At 40.8% G+C, this 24,849-nt stretch overlaps 3 protein-coding genes across 6 annotated transcripts in view; 1 reads left to right on the top strand and 2 right to left on the bottom strand.

The window, feature by feature from the left end:
- LOC130171458 (urokinase plasminogen activator surface receptor-like) overlaps positions 1-8,396 on the bottom strand; it is a 19,780-nt gene extending 11,384 nt beyond the window's left edge. Inside the window, exons 1-5 of one of the 2 annotated variants that reach the window (XM_056379485.1) lie at positions 8,262-8,377; positions 7,697-7,798; positions 7,431-7,598; positions 7,207-7,326; positions 5,420-6,155 (exon numbers count right to left, since the gene is read on the bottom strand). In XM_056379485.1, the coding sequence (XP_056235460.1) occupies positions 5,938-6,155; positions 7,207-7,326; positions 7,431-7,598; positions 7,697-7,798; positions 8,262-8,310 (657 nt within the window). In that variant the 5' untranslated portion in view covers positions 8,311-8,377 and the 3' untranslated portion in view covers positions 5,420-5,937. Of the gene's footprint in view, positions 1-5,419; positions 6,156-7,206; positions 7,327-7,430; positions 7,599-7,696; positions 7,799-8,261 lie in introns of those variants that run through there. The other variant, XM_056379484.1, reaches the window with a different exon arrangement.
- A 6,048-nt stretch (positions 8,397-14,444) lies between these two features.
- On the bottom strand, positions 14,445-15,770 carry LOC130170936 (interferon-induced protein with tetratricopeptide repeats 2-like; the record flags this gene model as incomplete). The annotated part of the gene is made up of 1 exon (XM_056378646.1): positions 14,445-15,770. A coding segment is annotated over one exon (1,320 nt), but the record flags the coding sequence as incomplete, so codon positions are not given.
- Positions 15,771-20,129: 4,359 nt separating this feature from the next.
- pomgnt1 (protein O-linked mannose N-acetylglucosaminyltransferase 1 (beta 1,2-)) overlaps positions 20,130-24,849 on the top strand; it is a 115,666-nt gene continuing 110,946 nt past the window's right edge. Inside the window, exons 1-5 of one of the 3 annotated variants that reach the window (XM_056378559.1) lie at positions 20,130-20,263; positions 20,412-20,662; positions 22,421-22,523; positions 23,356-23,471; positions 24,685-24,750. In XM_056378559.1, the coding sequence (XP_056234534.1) occupies positions 20,543-20,662; positions 22,421-22,523; positions 23,356-23,471; positions 24,685-24,750 (405 nt within the window). In that variant the 5' untranslated portion in view covers positions 20,130-20,263; positions 20,412-20,542. Of the gene's footprint in view, positions 20,663-22,420; positions 22,524-23,355; positions 23,472-24,684; positions 24,751-24,849 lie in introns of all 3 variants that reach the window. The other 2 variants (XM_056378560.1, XM_056378558.1) reach the window with 2 other exon arrangements.

Below are 24,849 nucleotides of genomic sequence, written 5' to 3'. Positions count from 1 at the left end.
GAGCTAGTATGAAAATCAAGCCTAGTAAGTCTAGAAGTATCTCAATAAGTAGAGGGAAGTTAAGTGATAGAAAGTTTGTAATAGACGAAGGGGAAATTCCAATAATTAGGGAAAAATCAGTAAAGAGTCTAGGTAGGTGGTACAAGGCAGACTTGAATGACAGAAAACAGGTAGTGCAGTTTCGGAAGGATGTTGCTGAGGAACTGGATAGAATAGATAAATCAGGGCTTCCAGGAAAGTTGAAGCTATGGTGTTTGCAGTTTGGGTTATTTCCCAGGCTGATGTGGCCACTGTCTGTATATGAGATTCCGTTATCTGCTGCAGAAAAAATGGAAAGATTAGTTAGCTCCTATATTAGGAAGTGGCCAGGTGTTCCTAGATGTTTAAGCACGGTGGCACTGTATGGGAAAGGCATACTTCAGCTCCCAGTAACTAGTCTAGTGGAGGAGTTTAAATGTACCAAGGTTAGGACAGAGCTCCTGTTATCTGGGAGTAAAGATGTGGTAGTCAGTAAGGTGGTTCCAAACCCAATCAAGGGGAGAAAGTGGAATCCAAGAATCGCAGTGCAGGAGGCGGAAGCAACGCTCAGGCATACAGAGACTGTGGGTAATGTCCAAATAGGCCGGGGAGGCTTGGGGCTTGGCCCAGGCAAACCGGTGTGGAGTAGAGCAGGTCCCAAGGAGAAGAGAAAGCTACTCGTGGAGCAGGTTCATAGACATGTAGTGTTAAGCCATATTTAAGGATTTACTCTCGTTGAAAATGGGGGCACCAAGTCCTTAGGAGGACAACAATGAATTACTTCATTGCCAAATTTATCAATCTCATATCGGAAGCCATGACTTCTCGATTCAATGGATCTCCAGTCTCTACGTCAAAAGTAAACAACAGGACAACAACTGGGTGTAAATAAAGGTGTTTATTTAACAAACTACTATCTACAGAGTAAAATGCAAGATGTAATAATCATAAAGATGAAAATAATAATGAAATGAGCAGTGTGGTGAGTTGGCAATGGTGGGAAGAATATGTTATGGCTATACACTATGGCTATACACTATGATACTACATAACGAATTAGGTTTGATAATTAATGGCTTTTGACTGATGCCAGGCCACGTATGTACGCTACAACAGGAGGAAATATTAAGGGTGCAAAGGCAGTGGCCCAGGCTAAGCAGGGAAAGTGGGTGAATTGGGATGGTGTAGACAAGAAAAGCTTAGCTGGAAAAAACTGTGGAGTATGGAGGAAGTAGCATTAGATTTTTTGATAGGGCACTATGAAGTATTGCCAACTCCCCAGAACCTAAAACTCTAGGTAAATGGAGCAACTTAAAGCTCAATCTGTCAGGGTGTAAGGTTAGTCTGTCGCAAGTGGTATTAACGTGGCGACATAACCAGGTTTTAAAAAGCTTAGCTGCAGTAATTGAAAGAGTCACTGGAGGCTCAGGCAAATTCAGGAGGGCCTAAAAATTAAAAAGGCAAAACAGGTAAAACTGAAATAGTTGAATAATATTTTGGTTAAAAAAATTGAACTAATAATAATAAAAAAAAGTTGTGGGTGAATCAGAGTCACAGATAAGATTAGTCTCACAATGATGCTGTTTGTAGCACAGTATTTTTATTCCTCTGTGCCAGCAACAGTCAGAGCAGGAGCCATATTGTTTTCAGGTTCTCCGTCCCATTCTTGTGGACATGATATCTCAGTAAGGCCTTGAAGGAACTTCTTCAAATTCGGCACAAACATTCTAATTAGATTTCAGTGGTCAAAGGTCAAATGTAAAGGCTGTGGTGACTTCACATAACATGATTTTGGCCTTGTTAACACAATATCTCAGTAACGCCTAGAGGGAATTTCTTCAAATAAAAATTGTATCTTGCGGTGGAGCGGTTCAGGTTGTCTGTGGTCAAGTTACAATGCTCGGTTAAGGAATAATTGATCTTTGTAATGAAGGAAGAAAAAGGTTATACAATATATGGACAATATGTCCCTTCAAGGAGTATTTATTTTATACCTGGAATTAATTATTTTATGCATTTTTGCATAAAACCCTAAAAACTTAATCAAAATGTAAGAGATCCATTTGTTTTGTTTTATGTGTTACCAGAGAAAGTGGCCCAGGAATTTGTCCCTGGTCAGCCCACTCTCCTGACAAAGCATTTGTCTGGGGGTTTGGGCCTTTAGAGACCTTTATTCATCCATTCTTGAGAATTTTATGCAAGTATTTTATTATCTTAAATAATTTAAGTGCTGGCTGTATGGACAGTATTTTTACTGTGTAATAGTTTTACTAGAGAGAATATTTTTTATAGCAACAGTCCATGTAGTAATAGGCTTTCAACTAGACGGTAGCCACCTTGTGCTTAGTCTGGCTAATTGGTTACAAGGTAAGGATATTGGAAACTATTTGGCACACTATAGCCAATCATATCAAAACGGCTCCATCAGCCCCCATCTGACCCAGTAACCGCACAATGGACGATCAATCAAGGTTGATTTCTATTAAGTAAGTTTCCAGTCTGGTTTCAAAGTACACCATAGTACAGAGACAGCACTTGTTAAGGTAACTCATGACTTACTGATAACTGCAGATAGAGGAGACTGCTTGATTTGATTAGTTATTTCAGATTGAAGTATTGTGTTCAATACTATTGATCAAAACATCTTCTCACATCACTAGGAGATGTGGGTGGCACAGCTCTTAGCTTACTTTGTTCATACCTTAACAAAAGTTATTCAGTATTGGGAAACTCCACTTCCTCAATGGTTCATTTGAGTTGTGACATTCAGCTATGCATGCTGTTAAAACCCACAGATCCTAGCAGCCTAGCTAATCTCATATCTTGCCTCTTTGATACTGCATCCTAGATGTCGCTTACTTTCCTTAAATTTAACAATTACAGAGGTCAATTTGTTTGGTCTTCTTAACTCCATCTAATCAGAACTAACCTTGGAGGTCTGTCAAGAAATCTAGGCGTAATCTTCAACATGAAAATGTTGTTCAGTTTTGTTTCTTTCTGCTCAAGATAATCTGTCAAATCAATCATTTTTTTAAAATTAACTGCTGATTGGCAAAACGTTGTTCATGCTTTCATCGATTCCTGATATATTGCCCTGGTATGTGCCCTCTCGACCAATGAGATCTGCTGATGGAGCCCTGGTTGTTATACCCAGGTCACAGCTTACGGTATTAGAGTCTCTATGGAACTCCTTGCCTGTTCTCAGACATGTTAAATCCTTAGCTTCTTTTAAGTACCTTGTTAAAGCTTCTCTCTGTGAAAACATTTGGAAATATATGTTTTTATTTGTCTGGTCTTGTCTTTTGAAAGGAAATTTGTAACTTTATTTACATACACAAGGTATATTAATATAACTATTACTGTATTTGTTCATTCATGCAAATTAGATGGCTGCAACCATAAAACTGCCTTGTAAGTAAACAAGGAAATGTCTGGCATTTTTCCATGCATCAGTTCTATGTCCACCACAGTGAAGAACAATAAGGAAATTAAAAAAAAGTTTGTGGACCTGAAGGCTGGGGCTGGGGCTGGGGCCGGGGCTGGGGCCGGGGCTGGGGCTGGGGCTGGGGCTGGCGGTGCCGAGCGCTGGGAGCAGGCTGGAGACGTCGTCGAGGGAGCAGGAGGATCAGAACCAGGTGATCAGTCAGAAGGGCAGACGAACCAGGAAGGGTAATCAAAGCCAGACGAAGACTCCGGAAACGAGCAGGGAAGCACTCACGTTTGCGACATCAGAGCTGGAAAACGCCAAACAGCCACAGGGACAGGCAGACGGGAACCAGGAAGTGCACAGGCAGAACTCGTGGTCGGGGACAGAAGGCTGAGGCGTTCACCGCGGCAGAGATGAGGCAGGATGGTCAGGGACAAGCAGAGTCGGTACAGGGAAGTCAGTCCAGAGATGAACGCTTGAAAGTCTTGCATGATACTAGAACAATCTGGCAAAGAGCGAGTGAACCAGGGATACATACAGTATATACTGGCCTGATTGGACATGGAATGCAGCAGGGGGCTACAGGTGAGGACAGTGAGGCTGATTAGGAGGTGTGGCAGAGTGGAGAGTGAGACAGAGGCAGGGTGAGTGGAAAAACACAGAGGCATAGCAGGCTGTCACAGTTCCTGACAGAAAACATGACAGAAAACTGGCTTGTGGTGTTTCAGCTGCAGTGATACTCTCACTGCGCAATGTGTCGGTGTGGAGAACTCCTGCGTCAACTACTGAGCTGTTTATTAATTACACACTGGCTCCCAAAAAATGCTGATGAATTGTCTCTACCAATATATTTACCCATCTCAGAAGATCTTTCCATCTTTAGCTATCATCTGTGTAACAGCTAAGATCTATGCAGGAACTCTGAGCTGCCAGGTTTTTGTGTTTTCAGCAAAATGTCACTTATTATGATAAAGAGTTGACAATGAGCGGTCCTGAATCGGAAACCGTCAGTATTTATAGTTTAAAGCAGTGGTTCCCAACCTGTGGGCTGGGGCAATCGGATGTGGAAAAGGTTGGGAACCACTGGTTTAAAGGTTTCATGGTGATATTGTATTAAAAGCTGAGTGGGTAAGAGTTTGCTCATTTGTGATGTGAAAGTGCCTGAAGAACTGAAGTGTAAGTCACAGCTGAGCTCTGTTCTGTGATTAATCCAAACATTGATCTTTGAAATTAGCTGAGAAATATTTCCTATTCAATGCCTCTGTGTCGCTTTTAATGAGTTTCACAGACACATAACAGGCTCTATTTAACATTATAGCAAATGGAGTGAGTACATTTTGAGTGTGTCCATGTCCACTTTTGCTAATTTACTGGTGGAAAAAATGCAGTGCAAGAGTGCAGAGTATCATCTCATTCCCTTTAAAAACCAGGCATGCTCGTACCTTGGTGGATTGCTATTATAATGCTGCAGTGTCCATGATGCATGGCAGTATTGAACAACACTCAACAGAGCTGCAGAATCTCAGCTGAGATTTAAACATGGCTCACAGCAGGGGTTTTGAAGCTCGGAGTGCGCTGCTCCACTGTTGCCATCTTGGCAGTGCCTGACTCCAACTAACTCCCAGTTAATCCAAAAATGGAGAAAGAGGACCATGCCAGTTTGTGGCAAGCATATGCTCACCCACCTGTTACTCAAAGTGGCCGTGCCTTCAAATATGCAGAACTTTAAACCTTAATAAAATATAAACAGTTTTCATGAAGGAGGAAATTAGCTCTAGAGACCAGAACTGATTTTAGTACCCGGCTGTAAACACATTTATTACTGCTGTGAAGTTGAATGTTTTAACATGGGAGTCTATGGGGACTGACTCACTGTTGGAGCCAGACTCTAGTGGCCATTAGAGTAACTGCTGTTTTTGGTTCTTCAGTTGGTTTCATTTTAAGCCTCAGAGGTTGATGCTTGGTTCAAACATAGGAGCTCACCACTTCAAGGTTTCACACATTTATTGTCTTGTAACATTTTCTTGAAAATCAATCACATCAAGATTATGGTTAGTTTCTAGACAATATATCTGTTTAAAATCATACAAAGAATCATTACACAAGTTCAGTTTTAAGCAAGTTATATCAGGAAACACATGTTCAATTGCATGTGCATATGTGTGCATATGAATTAAAGTAAAGAGATAGAGAACAAGTGGCAATCTGATAAAAAGTGTCTCATCCAAAGACGAAACCAAGGCTACAATCTTGATATTAGTACAATTTACAATTATTTTCCCTCTGTGGTGTGGTCATATATCTAATACATCTGTGCCTTCTTACCCCACCTCAGCATCACCCAGACTCCATCCTCTTTTTCCTAAATTTGGATTCTCTGGCCCCTGTAACTGCCAACTAAAGACAGCAGTGAGCAGCAAACCCAAGTCCAGGCTTCAAAATGTTTTTTCAGAATCCCGTTGGCTTCAAAGGTGCTTTGTCCATTTTTTTTCCTATGTTTTAATAGAGAGTAAGACAAGGAGTCCCAGCAGCAGATGGATCATGCCACTACTGGCAGTTACTGTTGTCACAGAATTACACAAGTTGGTCTTACAGCAGTCTGTTTCAATGGTGATGTTAGCGATGTTGTGCCTTTCCAGTTTGGCAAGAGCAGCACACCAACTCTGAGATGCACAGCCAAAGATTGAAGTGCTGTTGGACCCAACCGTTACTGTAGATGAAAAATCACTGTTATTGTACAAATTCAATTAAGTCCAAGGAGAATTTTTTCAGATCCTTCGTTTTACAAGCGACCTGACATCATGTGGAAAATCTTGTTTTTGCTTAGCTCTGTCTGACTCAAACTGCAGAGTAATACAGTGCGCAGAAATACAGTAGTTCAACGGTGCACGAACTGTAGTAGTCAAAATATTCAAAATGAGGCGTACACTTCAACTGATCTCAGCTTTTTTCTTTGGGCATAAACATTTTTCTTACAGTTAAGCTACTGATAGCTGTTTTCTACTCTTTGCCTTCAGTTACAGTTCAGCTAACTGATGTTAGCTCATTTCTGACATTAGCCTTAAATTATATTTTAGCTAACTAATGTTAGCTAGCGGATAGTGCGCCCTTTCATTTCCAATGTTTGCAATATAACGTGATATATTATCTAATGTTAGCAAACACTGGTGCTCAGTCATGAGCAGTGAGACAATGGAGGATTAGTTGTTCTAGAGATGTGTTTGGTGATATAGAGTTGACTATTTTCCTCCTTTATTTTCCACATAGGAATTCAGAAGTTTTAACTATTGAGTAATTGAACAATATAAAGTACTGTACTGTAGGCCTACTGCACAATTTTGAAGTACTTGCAACTTATTTTAGTGTTTTCATTTTGGGCTTCTTTATACTTCCACTATATTACAATATATATACAATAGGGAAATATTGTACTTTGTACTGCACTACATTTATTTTACTGCTTTAATTAAACAATCAAGATATTGTAAGTGCTGTAACACTGCAGTTCCCAGAAGCACCTGCACTGTACTGGCATTTTGCCCAAAGGTTTAGCCCCATGATTGTCCTTGTATAATTCACACTCTGGTCACCAGCCTCAGCTATGACCCCAGCACAGCCCCAACTCCATATGTCAAACTACACTGAGATGTTTTTTGGTTGTTAAAACCACAAATATATTCTTCTTATGGGTAAACTCTTTTGACAAAACCCAGAAAAGGGTAAAGTATGGGACCTCTAAACTATATAACATGAACACTCACCATTTGTTTGATAGCAGCGGTCCTCCACTCCCCTACACTGTATTGGAGTGGTGCATTCAGTGGCAAAGAGTGAGTCACAGGAGAAACACTGTAGGCTGTTATATGACTGAACAGCCGGGACTGAAAGTATCACAAAGTGAAAGATGTCAGAAAAAGGATTTGAATATTTTTCGCTCATCTATTTCATCTTGTCTTAAATAAGATAGTCATCCATCTGTACTTACAAGGTAGAGTGTCTGAGTTGCAGTTATTTGTGCTGCAGCACAGAGCAGATATAACTGCACTTGAAAAACCTGTGGTCTCTGAAAATGTCTGGCTGCCTGCAGCTGGACACAGGGAGGATGATGCACACGCCTTGATGATTTGCTGCTCTGTGGTTCCAGACACATTGACTACAGAGACCAAGAGCAGTTTGTTAATGTTGATGGAAAGCACAAGATTACAGTACATGTATTTCATTGAAAAGTAATAGAGAACATGAAGAAAAGACCTAGAGAGGAAGCTGTGACACACATCGTCGCCGAGGTACATGTGACTGCGACTGTGCTTGAGCACAGTAGATTTGAGCAGGTTTGACACACGAGTGCTCCAGCTGCAAAGGAGAGAAAAATAGTGAAAGAATGTCACATCTAATGTGTGAGGTGTTTAGGGTTACATGGTTTTAGTGGTTTATAAGGGCTCAAAAATCTTTAACTGTTGTTCCAAAAGAATTTAAGATATAATGGTTGTAATAGCAACTGTCTAATATAAACTGCTTGACTCTTAAATATTATTTATTATTTACTTTTATTATCATTGTTCTTTATCTATTTAGACTATTTCTTGTACTGCTGAATTGTAGCATGAGAATTTTCCCTCTGGGGTCTATAAAGTCTCAGATCATATTTTCAAAGATCTGAAATTAACTCTGATTAATTAAAACAAATAATCTGCTATTATTTGGTTTCTATTCCTTTATAAAAATTGGTTCTAGTAAGATTTGGAAATTGTTAAATGTCTTAAATTAGGTGGTGTGATACCTGCAGATACTCTAATGTAAGAATAGGTGGTGTTACCTGTGCTGGAGAGCGCCCAGATGAGAGTCAGAGAGAGGATCAGCTTCATCGTGATGAACAGGTGCGTACTGCAGATCAGTTTCCCCAGGTGGTGACACTACACCTGATCAGCTACACTTTATATACTCCACAGGCGTAGAGTAAATTTATGACAGTTGCGTGAAGCCCTCAGTGATTGGCTGTTTCCCCAATTTTACAGAACAATCATTCAGACTGTCACCCCCTCTTCTGTTTGGTGGAAAAAGAAGTTAACTCTTCTTAATTTCGTCAGTGATCAGTTGTTCAGTCAAAATGAAAAGTATGAAGTTGGAAATTCAGAATTCCACAGATTGCAGATGAGTGACCTAATTTTTGTGGTTTGTTGATACGTCTTTCTCTCTACTTCTTTCTGAGAAGATTTTTTGTTGTTTTGTTCACACAGTTCAGTTCTTTAGTATCTTAATGTCACACATTTAATGCCAGTCTCCATTTTCCTTCTGATCCACAGGAATAGTAAATGTGTTGTTCCAGTCCAGGTATACTACTGTGACCGACATGGGTGTGTGAGAGTGAATAAATCAGAACATGTTCTGAGTTTTCCTCATAAAAGCTCTTCCTCGTTTCTCTTTAGTCAAATCTGAAACACAGCCTGCACGCAGCCATTCCACACTTTTTTTTACTTTCAATATGAATACAGTAAACCCATTTTAACTTACATTTACATAAGAAAAACAACAGTTCATTCAACTTTTACTAACATGAAAAGCTAAACTACAGGAGACGGTTGACTGGAATATTGTGGTATGAGTGGCCCTCACAGAGCACCTGTGGGTGGCTGGGGCCCAGACTGCAGGTCTGGAGCCTGAGAATGCAGCGAGCAGTGGAGGACCTGAGCTGTCCGTCCTGAAGGTGGAAGTGGAAGTCTTTCAGCCGACCAGGCGGAGCGATAAGGTTACAAGTGACTGTAGTCATGGTTACAATAATAAACACACGGACTGTACCGACGGCAGCGTACCCACCTTCGTCACCTTGGTTACTATATAGCAGTCATTGTTTTGGAAAAGATTGTGATTTGTGTTACAATAAGTACTTCCTCGTCCTTAGACAATCTTTGTTGTCATAGTTACATTATAAACTGCTAATTTCACACGGGAATTGAACACCGCTCTCCTGTGTCATATTCATCCATCCACCACAACCTCCTCCTGACGTGGACTATGTCTCTCTTTAGACTACATCACTGCACTTTTCGCTCCTTCATAATTACTACGACCGCTAGATGTCACCAAGCTGTGAAACGTAACTATGGGTCCTAATAACCTGGGCTTATTCTTTACAGGACAGTCTTGATGATCCACAAAGTCCTGTCTGTAACAAGCCAGTGCAGTGTGTGGTAGTTAATGTGACTGGTGAACTAACGGAGCGCTGCAAGTAAAGATTCAGCCTAAAATTTCATGTTTAGTTTCCTCAGAGTCCTCAGTCTTTCATCTGAGCCCTTGTACTCTGCACAGGTAAGAACCAAATCTCCTGGAAATAAACTGCAGCCTAATGCTGCATATAAAAGCAGCCTACAGTTCTATGCATCCTTCCTGACCGCCAGAGGCGGTGCTTCAAGCACTGGATCTTCCGTCTCGCGTATGCGCACATCAAGTATTTAATATCAACAATGTCAAAACAACAAAGAGTGTGGCAGAACAGGACGGTACAAGCGCAATGGCCCGCACGGGAGGGTGCAGGGCATATCAACCAAATCAGCACGCTTGCTGCAGGTACCCCAGTACCTGCTGACATGGGCACGATGTATTTGCTGGGGCAAAGGAACCAGGCTGCAACCTGGTTCAGCCTGCTGCACAGGCTCTGCCGCCGTGGCGCCTCTCCGACAGGATGGATCTCCTATCCCAGTTAGGGGATCAGATTTGGTATCCCAATCCTTGCTGACTCCAACTGTGCGTTTGGCCGCCGAGCAGTCTAGTGTTCCTGTTCTTAAGAGGGGCTCGGAGGGTGTCCCCCCCAAGTGCTCCAAGAGCTCCACTCTGGGACCTGCCCCTGGTGTTGGATGCTCTATGCTTGCCTCCTTTTGAAGCTGAAGTGGGTGTCCGTTAAGACGGCATTCCTCCTCGCCATTTCCTTAGCCAAGCGCGTCAGTTACCTACACACTCTGTCAGTGAGTGAATCATGTTTGAGGTGGAACCCAGATGGCTCTGGTATCACTTTGTGGCGGAATACGGCATTTCTCCCTAAGGTGCTGTCACACTTACACCTCACCCAGCCTATTCAGTTGGCACAGTTTAATCCCCCATCAGGGGAAGGGGAGAAGTCGAGGTCTCTATGCCCAGTAAGGGCCCTTAGAGCCTATGTTGGCATTACTGTAAGTGTACAGTAATCCAAGCAGCTATTTATTTGTTATGATGGTCCCAGAGTGGGTTGCGCTCTTTCAAAGCAGCGCCTGTCCCATTGGATTGTAAATGTGATCGTTCATGCATATAAGGTGAATGATCGCCTTATGCTATATGGAGTCAAGTGACACTCTACCAGGAGTGTCTCAACATCATGGGCAGCCCTGAAGGGAGTGCCCCTATGGCCATATGTGCCGCTGCTTCGTGGGCTTCACCGAGCACATTCTCTAGGTTCTACCAGGTGAATGTCGCCACCCCAAATCCTCTGTGCGTGGTACTTCTGCTGAGTTTCTCTGCACCTACGCTGTAACGTATGTGACATTGTTGGTACTAATCATCCAGTGCTTGAAGCACTGCCCCTGGCAGTCAGGAGGAATAAAATAGAATGAGAGTTACGAATGTAACTACGTTTCAATGAATCCTGGATGGCTGCTAGTGTTCAGTCACTCAGAATCCTTGTGAGCTCGTGAGAAGGTTTGGTAGGAACTCGTTCCCTGATGACATCGGAAGATATACCCTCTCTCGGGCATCTGGGGTCACAGTTGACTTTATTGATATTAAATACTCAACTTGCGCATACGCGAGACTGAAGATCCAATGCTTGAAGCATAGCCTCTGCCGGTCATCCAGGATTCATAGAACCGTAGTTATATTTGTAACTCTCGATTTATAAAACCTCTGTCTGGAATCAACTGTTGTTTTATTGTTTGTCTTAAAGTGTGCAGTAAAGTAGTGATACCAAGTGGATAAAATAAATCAACCTAACTCGGTCATTTGTCCATGTCTTCCGGCCAATGTGACCATTTTCTGATCAGCCACCTCGATGTTTATAAAAAAGAAAACTCACCGAGCACCAAACACGTCAGTGATCCCAGCACCCATATACACAGAGAGGAGGCTGTGAGGGACCAGGTTTCACTTCAGATCAAATGTGTATCAGCTGGGAGAGGAATGTGGAAGAACATGAACTGAATGAGATTTATTAAGATATGTCTGAAACTATCTGGATGTTTCTGTGTTAAGTATGTTATGGTACTGATTCTATTACTGGGTCTGTTCATTACTGCAACACAGATGGCTGCAACAATAACACTTTCCCCCGTAAGTAGACAAAGAAATGTCAGACAAAGAAAACATCAGTACATCATGAACACAGCGAAGAACAATAAGAAAATCAAACACCTTCTGTTGTCACTTGTCACTATCTCATTAAGTTTCTTGAATCTCTCATTCAATTTCAGTCCATGTTCCAAACAGAAAAAAAATGGCCTGCAGTGTTTCAGCTGCTCTGATTCTCATCATTCTCAAAGTGACGTCTGTAACAACACAGTGGAGTGTGTGGGTGCAGAGGACCGCTGCATTAATGGAACTAGTGAGCTGCACATTGATCACAAAACATTCTTCTAATTCCATCAAGTGTTATTTCCTCTTTCTGAGATTATTTAAAATTTTAGTACAAAACTGAAGTCTAACAGAGAAATGATTTTGTTCTCCACCGTGACAATTGGGAAGCAAAATGTTCCTTATTGTGGCTGTATGTCTGCAAATGTGTATTGACTTCTTCCTCAAGTGAAAAGCATATCCGCTTTGATTGATGGTGTTTACTTCATCGATGCACCAACATGCTGTGGAACCAGCTTCTGTAATTCAGCCTGGACCGTCACAGTGTTTCGGTTCCCTCTGCTGCTGGGTCTCACTGCTCTCATTGTTACTTCCTGTTAGAAACAAAGATCACAGTGTTTTAAAACTGAGAGGTAAAGTAAAAACAAACAAGTGTTGTAGCAAAAGTTGTTGTATAACATGTGTAAGACGGCTGCATCTGGCATCTCCTCACTTGTCCCTTTCACACAAATGAAAAAAACCTCCTCTGTGACTATAATTATACAAATATGTTTTATCACATGTGGCTAAAGTAGCTCAGGTCTGTACAATATTGTTACTTGATAAGTGAGTAAAAATGCTTTGGAGGTGAGAGTAGTTGTCCAAATAAGGTTAAAATATAATAATATAGTTTGTGTGTCTGTTTGTGGCCTCTGACGTCTTCTTTTCACCACAGGGTTTCAGTTGTCATGTGGTTTCATACAGGGGCTAAAGTCCCTCCACTAAATGATGCACTGCAATGAGAGATGGTGCAGTTTGATCACTCACACAGAATGTTTTTTTCTACATGTACTTCCTCCTTCCTTATTAATGGAAAATATCCAAATAAAACAAAACATGGCAGAGCGTTCAGATAACACCACCTGAGGAACAATTCTCTGGCTGGGTGAAGTCAGCCTGATCGAAAATGGAACATTACATTTCTCCTCATGGCTGATGGCTGCAACAAACAAAATGTGACTTGCAAGTAAAGGGAGGAGGGACTGTGTAAACTGTGTAATGATACTCCCTGGAGAAGTCACAGTCCTGTCTGTAACAAGCCAGTGCAAAGTCCTGGTGTAGTGGCATTGATGGAAACTCTCACAGAGTAATGTCATGTTTCGTTTCCTCTGAGTCCTGAGTCTTTTATCTGAACCCTTGTACTCCATGTTGATGAAACATCTCACAAAATGTGTCACTTTCAGTTTCAAGTGTTACAACTTACTGTTTCTGAGTTATTACCTTTTCACCCTGTTGTACAGCCATTGTATCTGACTAACCAGTGTGGAGGAAATGTAGGTTCAGCATCATCCTTCATTCCATCAGCTGTCTCCAGAGGTGGAAAGCAATACTAATGTCAACTCTTGACTCCCTGTTATTACTTCCTGTGTTATTTTGAAATTGCTTTCTTTCTTCTTCCTCATTACTTATGCATCCATTTTAGTTTTACTTCCTGTCCTTGTGTTTTCTGTTTGACTTGTTTTCCATTTGTAATCACCTCAGTATATTTATTGTTATATATATATTTATTATTTTATTGTTTATCACTTGTTGCAGACAGTTATTTATTTACACATCCAGCAGCAACAGAGAACCATTATCATTCATCATTCCACTTGGTGGATATAATGAGGCTCTTAAACTGCTAAAAGCTTCAATATATTCACCGGTCTGATGAAAACAACACTATGAGAGCAATGAGACAAAACCAAAAATTGTGCAACAAAAAATCAAAACAATGATGCTAAAAAGGGAACTGCCGAGTTGGGTGATAAATTCTCTGTTGATTCGTCACCATGCGCTGCCCCTTTGGCATACAAGCAGTCAGTGATCCACTGTTTGCAAATTGGTTATAGATAAATAGTAGCAATCGTCATCAAGTCCAAGTTCAAAACAAACACATTCTATTGACAATAATAACAATTTATTAACAGTTTAACAGTCAAATCTCTAATGTAAAAAGGGGAAAAAACAGACATTTAATCAGATTTCAGTCTAAATTTTGCTAAATTCTGATTGGTTCACAATGATATGTGACATCACCTTTTTTCAGCAGATCACATAGTAAAATCTAATTGAGTAAACATATTTAAGGGGTGTCCTTATCTGAATTGAGGGTTTTCAGATAGATATTAAAGCATTTGAGGCAAAGTTGGGATGATTTAGGTCTACAGTCTATAGATATAGATATCGATATATAGATTGACGCAAAATTGTGAAATCTCATCATTGTGAGACCGAAATCTAACAATTATTAGATTGTTTCTCTCCCCAAAAATAAACTTATTTCAAGTTTTCCACATCTGTATACAATATACATACAGAGTAAAGAATAATGAGTTTGTACAGATTTTTTCAGGCCATTAAAATCTACATTATTCTGGATTCAGATCCAGTCTTGTTACAAGCACTCAGCTGCACACTACACTAAATGTTCCCTCTTCATAATTGGCTCTTAGAGTTGCAGATTAGCCAGAAACTCCTCAATTTCTCCACACATCCGGTTTCTGTTTCTGTCTCTAATCCTCCTCAGAATGCTGATGCTGTTCTCACGAAGGAAAGATTGTTGCGGTATCGCTGCTGCCCTCATGTGGTACTTTATCGACTCGTGCATCCTCTGGTGAATGAAATGTAAATGTTTTGCATAGTAGTTGTAAAGCATCTGAGTCCCTCCAGGATCCAGATCACTTTGAAGCAGCTCCTCATATATCTGGTCAGCTTCTTGGCTGTGATTTGACCGTGCATATATGCTTGCAAGATATATTTTTCTTTTAAGTGAAGAGTCAGGGTAGAGAGAAATCACTTCCTTATGTAGGCTGATTGCTCTGTCGATCATGCTGTTCTCCAGGGGACCGTCACTGTCTGAGAAGATTCTTTTTTCATAGCAGATTGCTGCACGCCTCTTCAGGTAACGTTCGTCTGGATGTCTTTCAAGAGCTTCCTCTGCCAAATCAATAGCCTCATTGTTGGATAAATAGACTCTGTACACCCTTAGTAATGGTTCAATACCACTGTAGCTGCTAACTGGCTTTCTCAAAACCCTTATGGCCAGCTCACGAGCTTCACCTTCAATTTGTTCTCCTTTTTTAGCACGAGCTTCAAGGTAAAGAGCAGCAAGGTACAAGTTCTCTGGGTCGTGTTCCTTGGCGATTTTCATTTTCTCCAAGATGTCATCCCTCAGGTTGCTGTGGTTAAAGGGATTTACTAATGCTAACACATGGCTGGTCTGCCACTCCACCATGTCCGGCTGCATCCTGATGGCTCTCTGGAAGTAGTCTGCAGCAAGCAGCTTTTGGTCTGGGCCAAACTTCATCAGAGTCCAGGCTTTTTCAGCGTAGATCTCTGGATGGAGCTCGTCCTGCGATGGAGATGGGTATTCTTTCATTAGCTCCTCAACCTTTGACAAACAAGCCTGACTCTCTGCTTGTTCTCCCTGATGGAAGTGCAACCAAGCCTTGTTCCCATAGTTCACCACCAACCAGGGACCCTCATCTGAGACGGTGTTTCTCATCTGGCGGAAGGCCTCTGCAGCCCTGCTGAAGAGACTCCTGGCATCATCGATGGAACCCAGCTGGTAGTGAATGTACCCCTCCAGGTTGTAAGTGTGACCCAGCCAACTGTTTCCCTCCTCCGTGCCAATGTCCTCCAGGTTGTCCCTGAGACGGAAAAGTGTGTACCCAGTGGTCTTCAGATCCCAGGTGAAGTGGCATTGCAGGGCCTCCAGTTTGGCCTTCAGTGTTGTTTCAGTCTGAACAGCACTGATGGACAACAAAAATTAGGTATATTACATCACATATATAGTAGTCAAGTTTAATTTGTATTGCACCAATTCACAACAGAACTTATCTCAAGGCACTTTTCAGATACAGTGGGTCTTGAACTTCTCTTTATAATATTATTTACAGAGACCCAACAATATCCACCAAGAGCAAGCGCTTGCTGACAGTGGCAAGGAAAAACTTCCTTTTACTGTAATATAGTATAATGTATAATATATATAGTACAGTACAGTATAGTATACTATAGTACAGTGATATAATGTACTCTGTGGTGCGCTATGATTGGATAATCACTGTTTAGGTTATGGAAGGGAGAGCTAAAAAATTGATGGAGGTGGAAAGTATGATAATGGAGGAAAAATACAGTATAACATAGTAAAAATTGATGCAAGACCATCCATCAGAGAGGTTAAAAGTGAACAACTGAAACTAAAAGGGAGGGAGGAAGAAAATATAAATAAGAATGAATTAAGGAGGAAAATGAAACAATGCAAGATAAGGAATGAATAAGGAAACAAATTAGGAAAAGAAGGAATTGAGGAAAGGGGGGCAGAAGAAATAAATAGAAGAGAATTAGGTAACAAATGTAAAACAAGGGCTAAAGGGTAGGACAGAAGGAATAAACAGATTAAGTAACAATAAATAGATGAAAAAGAAGGAAGAAATAAGGAATTAATGAAAAAAGGGATGTATACGAGAGGAGAAAGGAAGATATCATGGAGGAAAATGAGAGACAACTGCAGAAACGGAACTGAATAGAATGAATACAGGAAGTAAAGAAGTAAAGAAAGGAAAGAAGAAGCAAAGAAATGGTACTCCAGAAACAAGAAAAAACAGGAAAGGAGGAAGGAACATAGGGAGATAGAAAAAAAAAACAAGGAAGGAAAGAAGAGAATAAAAAGGAACACGGAGATAACTGAAGAAAGGGGACTAAAGGTGGGAAAGGAATGAAAAGGTAAAGAAGAAAGAAAGAAGTGTTGGAGGAAGAAACTACAAAACAAAGAAAGAAATGGCATTAAGGAAATAAAGCAAGAGGAGAACAGAGTGAAGACTTTAAATCCATGATATTTAACATATTAATGTTATTTATTACAGATATGATGAAGCAGCAACTCACCTCATCGTCCAGCCGGTCTCAGTAGTTTTCAAAATGTAAATCTCTGTTTTTCTGCTCTTTATGTAAGTTGCTGCTTTGGGCGCAGCATCATAAAATCATTAATGTTCAACTTTTATGCTGTTGTAAACAATGTAATGTTAAGCACTGGATTTGAACTTTCGTTTCCCCTTAATAGAAACCTACAGACAGTTGGTTTAGTGAATTTACAGAAATAATGGATACATTTCTCTTTTTTTAAATTGTTATTACTGTCAAATAAACTGTTTTTATAACATTTAAAAGCAAAATAAACTGTTGTGCCTTGGTGTGTTATTCTAGTCTTAATGCATCTGAATGTGATAATCTGAGGTTTCTTCAGGCATACCAAGCCATTGCAAAGTAAAAGGCAAAAGTCAAAAGGCTGAAGTCCAAGTGCAGTCATTACTCATGCTACAAATTGAAGTCAAAGATGAACTGCACGCATTCTTCAATTCTGTCAAATAGAAAATCATTAGATTCATGACTCAGGTCTGGCTCGAGCACAAGTCACATGACTCGAGCCACACCTCTGAAAAAAGACATCCTCAGTGTTTTGTTTAGAGATGGTGTGATATGCTGTAAAGTCAAGTTATCGAGGATTCCTGGGCGTGCTGAAGTTGCAGGCATGCATCCATTACCAGATGGGTCTAAAAGGCACAGTCCCTGGGGCCAAGTGGTAAGTGATAGGGGAGATTCTTATTATGGATGGTTAAGGAATCAATGAAGAAAGTGTGATGGAACCCAGGATTGAAGCTTGGCCAAGGAGAACAGAGGTATCATCAATACATGTTGCTGTGCATGATGCCAACTCAATTCTACCTGAATGGTGCCCTGTGATTAGTCTTTATTCAGTTCTCCATATGCCCAGAAAACAACTCATGCCCACGTTTGGTCATATCTCAGGCACACAGAGGATGTGTGGGCATTCTATTGGTTACTTAAACATAACAAGCAAGCTTGATTTACACATGCCCATATTGCTGGTTACATAAAAGAGAGTTGTTTGTTACTGACCACCCCAGGTCTTCTGTTATCAGCTTTGTCTCCAGCCCTGCCACCAAAGAGATACAGCTGCCTGAGCGTCTCCGCCTGTAAGATTTAGTGACAGCCTGACCTAAGGGCCTCAAGTAAACTCTGTGCCGTCTATACTGATCATCTATGCGTGCATCACTGGAAAATTCCTTTACAGTAAGGGGGCCCCTATAAGCTAGATCCTCTATTTGTTGTTAACAGTTCTGAGCACATAAGGTGTGGACTCAAAAATCAGGACTCATAGAAAGAGCAGTTGAAACTAGAAGGCATATTAGGTATCTGACAGGACTAACTCCTCTGCTCAGAAAGCCCTCACTTGACCCTGCATGAGTAGAGAACTATCCACCTGTCTCACTACTTCCATTCTGTGTATCAAACAGGTCTCAGAATTCCTCTCATGGAATGACTTCCTTAATCCAAATAAGTGTAAAGAGCGACCACTCCACTGAAATGACTCTGTCGTCTCTGGCTGGACCGTTCAGCAACCTTTGATACAGTGAACCACTGCTCAGGCAAGGACATGGCAAGGACAAATGCTCTCATCCGATTCCTTCCCCGCAGGATTGCCCTAAGGATTGGTACTGGGACCCCTTCTCTTTGCAATATACAGCACCTCCTGGAGTCCAATTATCCACTTGCATGGCTTGTAATATCACTGCTATGCAGATGACACTCAACTATATCTGTTGTTCCCACCTGACGACCCTGCGGTTTCTGCACAGATCTTGACTTGTCACTCTGACACATCCACATGAATGAAGGAACGCCAGCTTTGGTCATCCGGGACAATCAGTCTGTCCATCACAATATCAATATTAAAATCACCTCTTGAACTCTTACCCCAACCAATGTCGCAACAAAACATGGATGTCATGATTAATGAACAAGCTATCCTCTGACCATGTTGCATTTGTCGCTCGGTTGTGCCGCTTTGCTCTATACAACATAAGAAAAATCAGGCCTTACCAGGCTTAGTATGCCACCCATCTTGCGCCTTGACTACTTCAGTGTCCTGCTAGTAGGCCTTCCTTCATGCACAGTGACAACGTAACAGTTGGTCCAGGATGCTGCAGCCCATCTCATCTTTGCCTAAAAGGGCACATGTCACTACGCTACTCATCGACTTCCACTGGTAACCCATGAACGCCCAAATCAAATTCAAGTCACTAAAATGCTTACCTTTAGAGTGACTTTTGGGACTGCACCCATCTACTTGAAGTCGATCATAAAATCTTATGCTCCTTCTCACCCACTGCATTCCTCCAAGAAATGTCGCGTGACATTGCCATCCCTGTGTCCCTGATTTTTCTTGTGTTCTTGTGTGTTTCTTGTTGTAAATGTAATGTTTCAAAATAGTAAGACAAGTCCTAGTTCTGTAATATTAAATATCTAAAGTGAGTTGAGTAAGGATACAGAGTTCTATGATATATAAATATATATGTGTGTACAATGTAGTAATAAGTAATAACCACTTCAAGGGCATTTGTGATTTATATGTTATTAATGACCATATTATAATATTAACTATTAATTATATAATTATATAATACTGATGCAGCAATGCAAAGGAAAATTTCCCTTTAGTTTTATCTACTTTATACTGTTTGGTAGTTCAGTCCAGTGACTCCCAACCTAGAGGTGGGGCCCTTCCAAAGGGTCACAAGATAAATCTGAAGGGTCGTGAGATTGTTAACGAAAGAGTAAAGAAGAAAATACATAATTCTGCTGCACAAATTTGTATTCATTATTATGACTTTCCATTCATCTTTAACATATTTGTGAATTATTGGATAATTTTACCTCTTTCAGCCGTCACCACATATTTAATTAAACTATCTGATGGGAATTCAGTGCTTGCAACTGCTTGTCTGCAGCTTGCAACAACTAGACACCTTTAATGACTTAATGTTTGATAATGTGTTTTGTTTTATGATGTTATTATATAGTGTTTTTAAAATCTTAAACTGAAAATTAATAAGTAACTTAATCTGTCAAATAAACTTAATGAAGTAAAAAGTACTCTGAAATGTATGAGTAGCAAATTGTAGGCTAAATGAGAAACACAAACTGGGCTTATCACGAAGAATGAACAGTGTCTGAGGTAGTTTATTGATTATGCTCTAGAGGGCAGTAATGAGTCTAACAGTCTTAATGCTGCTGAAAATCACAGACGAAGAAGAAGACGCAGGCAAGCTAGGGTAGTGACGTCGTTTCCTCTGCGACAGAAACACCGTGCATGTAGCAGCAGTTTCAAGCTACTTTATTGGCTTTTGCTGCTCGCTGCCAGATTGAAATGATAATGCCAGGATCGTCGATGACTCTGTGAGTAGTAATATTAATATCTGAACAGAAAAGGGACGTCTGGAGGGTGTCAAACTCCAACAGCTATGTCCCCGCTGGTGTAAAAATAGTGGGCTAGCTAGCTATCGTTAGCTAAACTTGGTGATTAGCTGCTTCGTGTGGTTTTCAGGTGACTATGTGACCGCCAGTCGTGTCTCGGTGGTGTGCCGTTGTGTGGAGCAGTGCATGTTCCTACCGCAGGGTGTGGAGGAGGGCAGGCGGAGGGTCTGAGCTGTGTATTGGCGGCTGTCGGTGTCCGGGATGGAGACCTGGACCCCTAACCCCCGAGCCAAGCCCTTCATCCCACGTCAACAAAGGAGCTTGTACCTCACCTGGAAATACAAACTAACCAACAAGAGGACGATTCGTCGGTTCTGCCAGGTTAGTGAAAACAAACAGTCACGCATGTATCACGTTGTACTGACCTACAGTGTTGTCTAATACCAACTACACATATACATATACTCAAAGGTGGAAATTATTCCTGCAAAGTTTGCTATTAATAATGGAACAGATGCTCTTATTACCAATTATATATCATGTGTACTTAAAGGTTCTGTAAACAATAATACAGCAGCAAACAACTATTCTCTGCATAAAAATATAGAGGCGTAATGGCGTCCTGAGCGGACCAAGAAGTTGCACCCCCCCTGTGTGCGTTGTAATCCGAGTCTCTCTGGTCTTTGGTAGCTTGTCTGGTAGTGCATGCATGTCAGTGCACGTACGTGTGTGCCTATTAGTTGATTCCAGTCCCTCCTGTTAAGCCGCTGGTCCTCCCCACATTATAAACACACAGGGATCATCCACAGGTGTGATGGCTCAGTGCAGTATGCAGTGTTCAGGTGGGAGCGACCTTACACAATTTCCTCCACTGAAGAAGAAACCACATTTTTGTCTTAGAAGGCCTCAGACAACGAAGGAGATCAGCACAGGTAGACTAAACATAGGAACGTTCAAATCCTGGTCGACCGGAGGACAGTCAAAACATCCATTAAGTTTTTATCGACTGTATTTGTGTCCTTACCGGCTCCGTCAGTGTCATTCCTGTGACCACACTACCAGTGGATCAGTCCAAGACTGAATTTCTTTCCCAGTCCGTGACTCTGAACTGGCTTTTCTTCCTCTCAATGTTTCTGTAACTTGATGGCTACATAATGTTACATGTCTGTTTGCATTAGTGATGGCTACAGTAGAAATGACAAAGTTAGTTGACTTGCTGTTACCCATTTTATAAATGGCCGAACGTAGGCCGGAGTTGTGGCCACCAAAGCTTTTGTTTTGATCTGAGATGCTGGTGGACTAGTGCGATAACTAGTGGCAGTGACAATCAGTTACAGAACCTTTAAAGTTTGTCTTAATCTAAATAGTAGACCTGTTGACTGACTATATTACCCTTTTAATAAAAAAACAATTCAACTGCAGACTGAATAGAAATAATTTCAGTAAGGGAGTTTTGGCTAAACAAGATAGAAAAATGTGCCTGTACAAATAAAAAAAACGGTGAACGATTTAGCCAAATTAAATCCATAACCTCCACGTATAAACCAACCAACCAACAAATAATGGATCATTCTTCGGTTTAGTTCATTCTAGCCGACCTAACCATCTTAGTTTTTAGCCAAGAACACTGTGTACTGGAGTTGTGTTTGTTTCCTTTTACCTTAACCTGAACCTAACCATGTCCCTCACCCCAATCAGTCGTCCTCTCAGATGCATAACCTCACCCCAGCCTTACCCTATAAACCCAACCAGTTAACACAGCTACTATAACTTAACCTAGACCCTAATCTCAACCATGGAGGAGGGGCTGACTGGAAACATCATTGTAATGTGAGGGAAGCACTGCTTGAAGGGGGAACAAAGTTCCAACATGACACTGGGTTTAGTTAGGAGCATTGTGTGGTGTTCCCCACTGTCCTGAATGTTTGGTCAGAAGCTGCACGCGAAGCACAGATGCAGAGGTATATTTTTTGCACATCATCCTGGACAGCAATGGTTTGATATGTTACCAGCTTTCACCAACAAACAAACAAACACTACTAACATTGACATTAGCTTTAAAACCCACATGTTAACTAGAACTATTAGAAATGAAATAAGATCTGATTTCAAACTGAACGCTGTGTTTTCTTTTCACAGGCCGGTGCTGTGCTCTTTCTGCTGATAACTGTCATAGTCAACATTAAACTCATCTTGGACACGAGAAGAGTTGCTAATGAAGATGCAGCAGCCCAAGAATATGGTAAGAAACATGTTTGGTACTCATTTTGTTTACTTCTTCCAGACAAGCACGTCTACTGCATGTGGATGCATTGCTATACAATAAAATTGAATTGAGTAAGTGTTACAAAAAGTGGTGTTTTCTATTTTTGGTTAGCTTTTTAAATTCAAACTTTAACCCCCTTAATAGCCAAATATTTGATGAGGGTTACATAGAGCTTTGATAACAGACACTCGAGGCCGGTAGAGTATTGGCCTGAGTCTGTGGGGAAGAATTGCCCTGAATTTCTGCAGGTGAACAAAGTTTCAAGAACAAAAATCTGATGAGTTTTCTAAATCTTCCTCTTAACTTATTTCCCCCTTTTTAATAAAAAAAAAAAAAAAGCAAATAAAACATTTTTTTTGCCGCCAGATTAAGTATCAGTTGATTTCTTACTCCATATTGTAGCTTCCTGATGATTATACAGAGTGAGATCATTGAAACTGTGACTCCTGAAATGTCTTGAGATGCATGATTTCCCTAAACTCTGCTGGACATATTTGATATCTTTGGAAAGTTAAAGGTGTCTTTTCTAGAAGTTCGGTGAGTTTGAACAATGATTGGTCTTGATGTGAGAAAATGATGATAGACCTGTGGGTGGATCTGTCAGATGAAAATAGTTTTAACAAAGTATAAATCTCAACCTTTTCTCTGGCCTGTTGGGGCTGATTACAGAGGTGTTTTTCGCTTTGTGGATCGTTCATTAACAGCAAATATGTTTTGTTTAGCTATTCAACACACTGGTGTGAAAATGTATCCCACCTGAGCCTGGCTTTATCGTGGATGACCTAACCCTGGTCTTATGCTTATTCAGAGGATGCCGTACCCAACATGGAGACACCACGCAGGCCGGCTAATGGACGCAAGGTCCTGGACATTGAGGTGTACTCCAGCCGTTCCAAGGTCTACGTGGCAGTGGATGGAACCACCGTGAGTTTAGATGATTATTTTCAAAATATTTTTCCTTTGTTATAATAGTAAGAATAACCTTTCTGAGGTCTGGATACACAGCACCGTCATTATAAAGAAGCAATAAACAATTTTAAATTGAACAAGAGGCAGGAGGTCTTTTGGAATAATATGAGTGGCTAACCAGGTGATACCAATGCTCACCCTGTGTAATTTTTTTTTCTTGGTGTTCTTAGTGTGATTGTTTTTATTATTATTGTTGTTGTTGGAAAAGAAATAAAAAGCCAATTTAAAAACAAACGAAAAAAAAAAAAAAAGCAGTCAGACGTCCTGTACTGGTACATGGACACTCTTCCTTTTCCTGCACATGTAGCTGCAGGTTGAGTTTCAAGTTTCACTTTGTCATTTCAAAAGTAGAATACAGGACCAGCGTATGACACTGATGAAAAGTCAGATGAACATAAACCAACAGACAGACACAAAAAAAGTTTGAGTTTTCTTCAAATTCAGTACATTGAGCAAAATAAAAAGAAACAAGATGCACAAAGACATACACACCAATTTATACACATACATTACACTTATTTTTTTTTTTAAATGTCCCAAGGGGGCAATTTAATGGTCACATGGAACAATGACATCACCAGTGCAAATAAATAACTGTACACGTTGTGATATAAATTCAGCTGTATGACAGATAGTCCTGGTGCAATAAAAAAAGATGGTGGTGTTACTTATCTACAGTATAGGTGCAGGGATGGTTGGGACGGCTGAGGAGCTGAACAGCCTCAGGGACGAAGGTCGCCCTTCTCCCCTTCTGTACAAAGTACGCAATAAAAAAATGATGTAATGTAACTAGGTGTGTATGTTCTCGTGTGTTTTTGCACCACATGAAGTGTGTTTAGTGATGTCACTGTGTTCTCAAATCTCTGCAATTACATTGTTATTATCACTGCTAGAAGATGGACAGAATTTTGAAAACACAGTTTACCCTCTAACCCAGCGTCCATTGTTAAAAGGAGCATTTTTACTCACTTCTTGGTGGAGTTATGCTAGCAGTTTTCCCAGTGCTTCCAGTCTTTATGCTAAGCTAGGCTAAACATGTCCCATGGAACTGATATCCATCTTCTCGCCTGCCTCTGGAAACATCTGCAAATGAGGGGATCCACCCAAAAATGTCAGACTGTCCCTTTAGCTCCATAAAGCCGGTCTTTATTTTGCTCGTCCTCTGCAGGTTTTGGAGGATGACATGCGGGAGCAAGGCAGAGGCATCCATGTGATCGTTCTCAACCAGGCAACTGTAAGAATCTTTTTTTTTTCCGTGTTAAATGTCAACAAATTACCTTTTTCTTCCTATTTAGTTTCACTGATTTCATTTGAGACAACAACCTATTTGTTA

This window comes from Seriola aureovittata, chromosome 6, assembly GCF_021018895.1.
Source record: "Seriola aureovittata isolate HTS-2021-v1 ecotype China chromosome 6, ASM2101889v1, whole genome shotgun sequence".
In the NCBI taxonomy this organism is placed as follows: domain Eukaryota; kingdom Metazoa; phylum Chordata; class Actinopteri; order Carangiformes; family Carangidae; genus Seriola; species Seriola aureovittata.
This window is presented reverse-complemented; position numbering and strand designations above follow the sequence as displayed.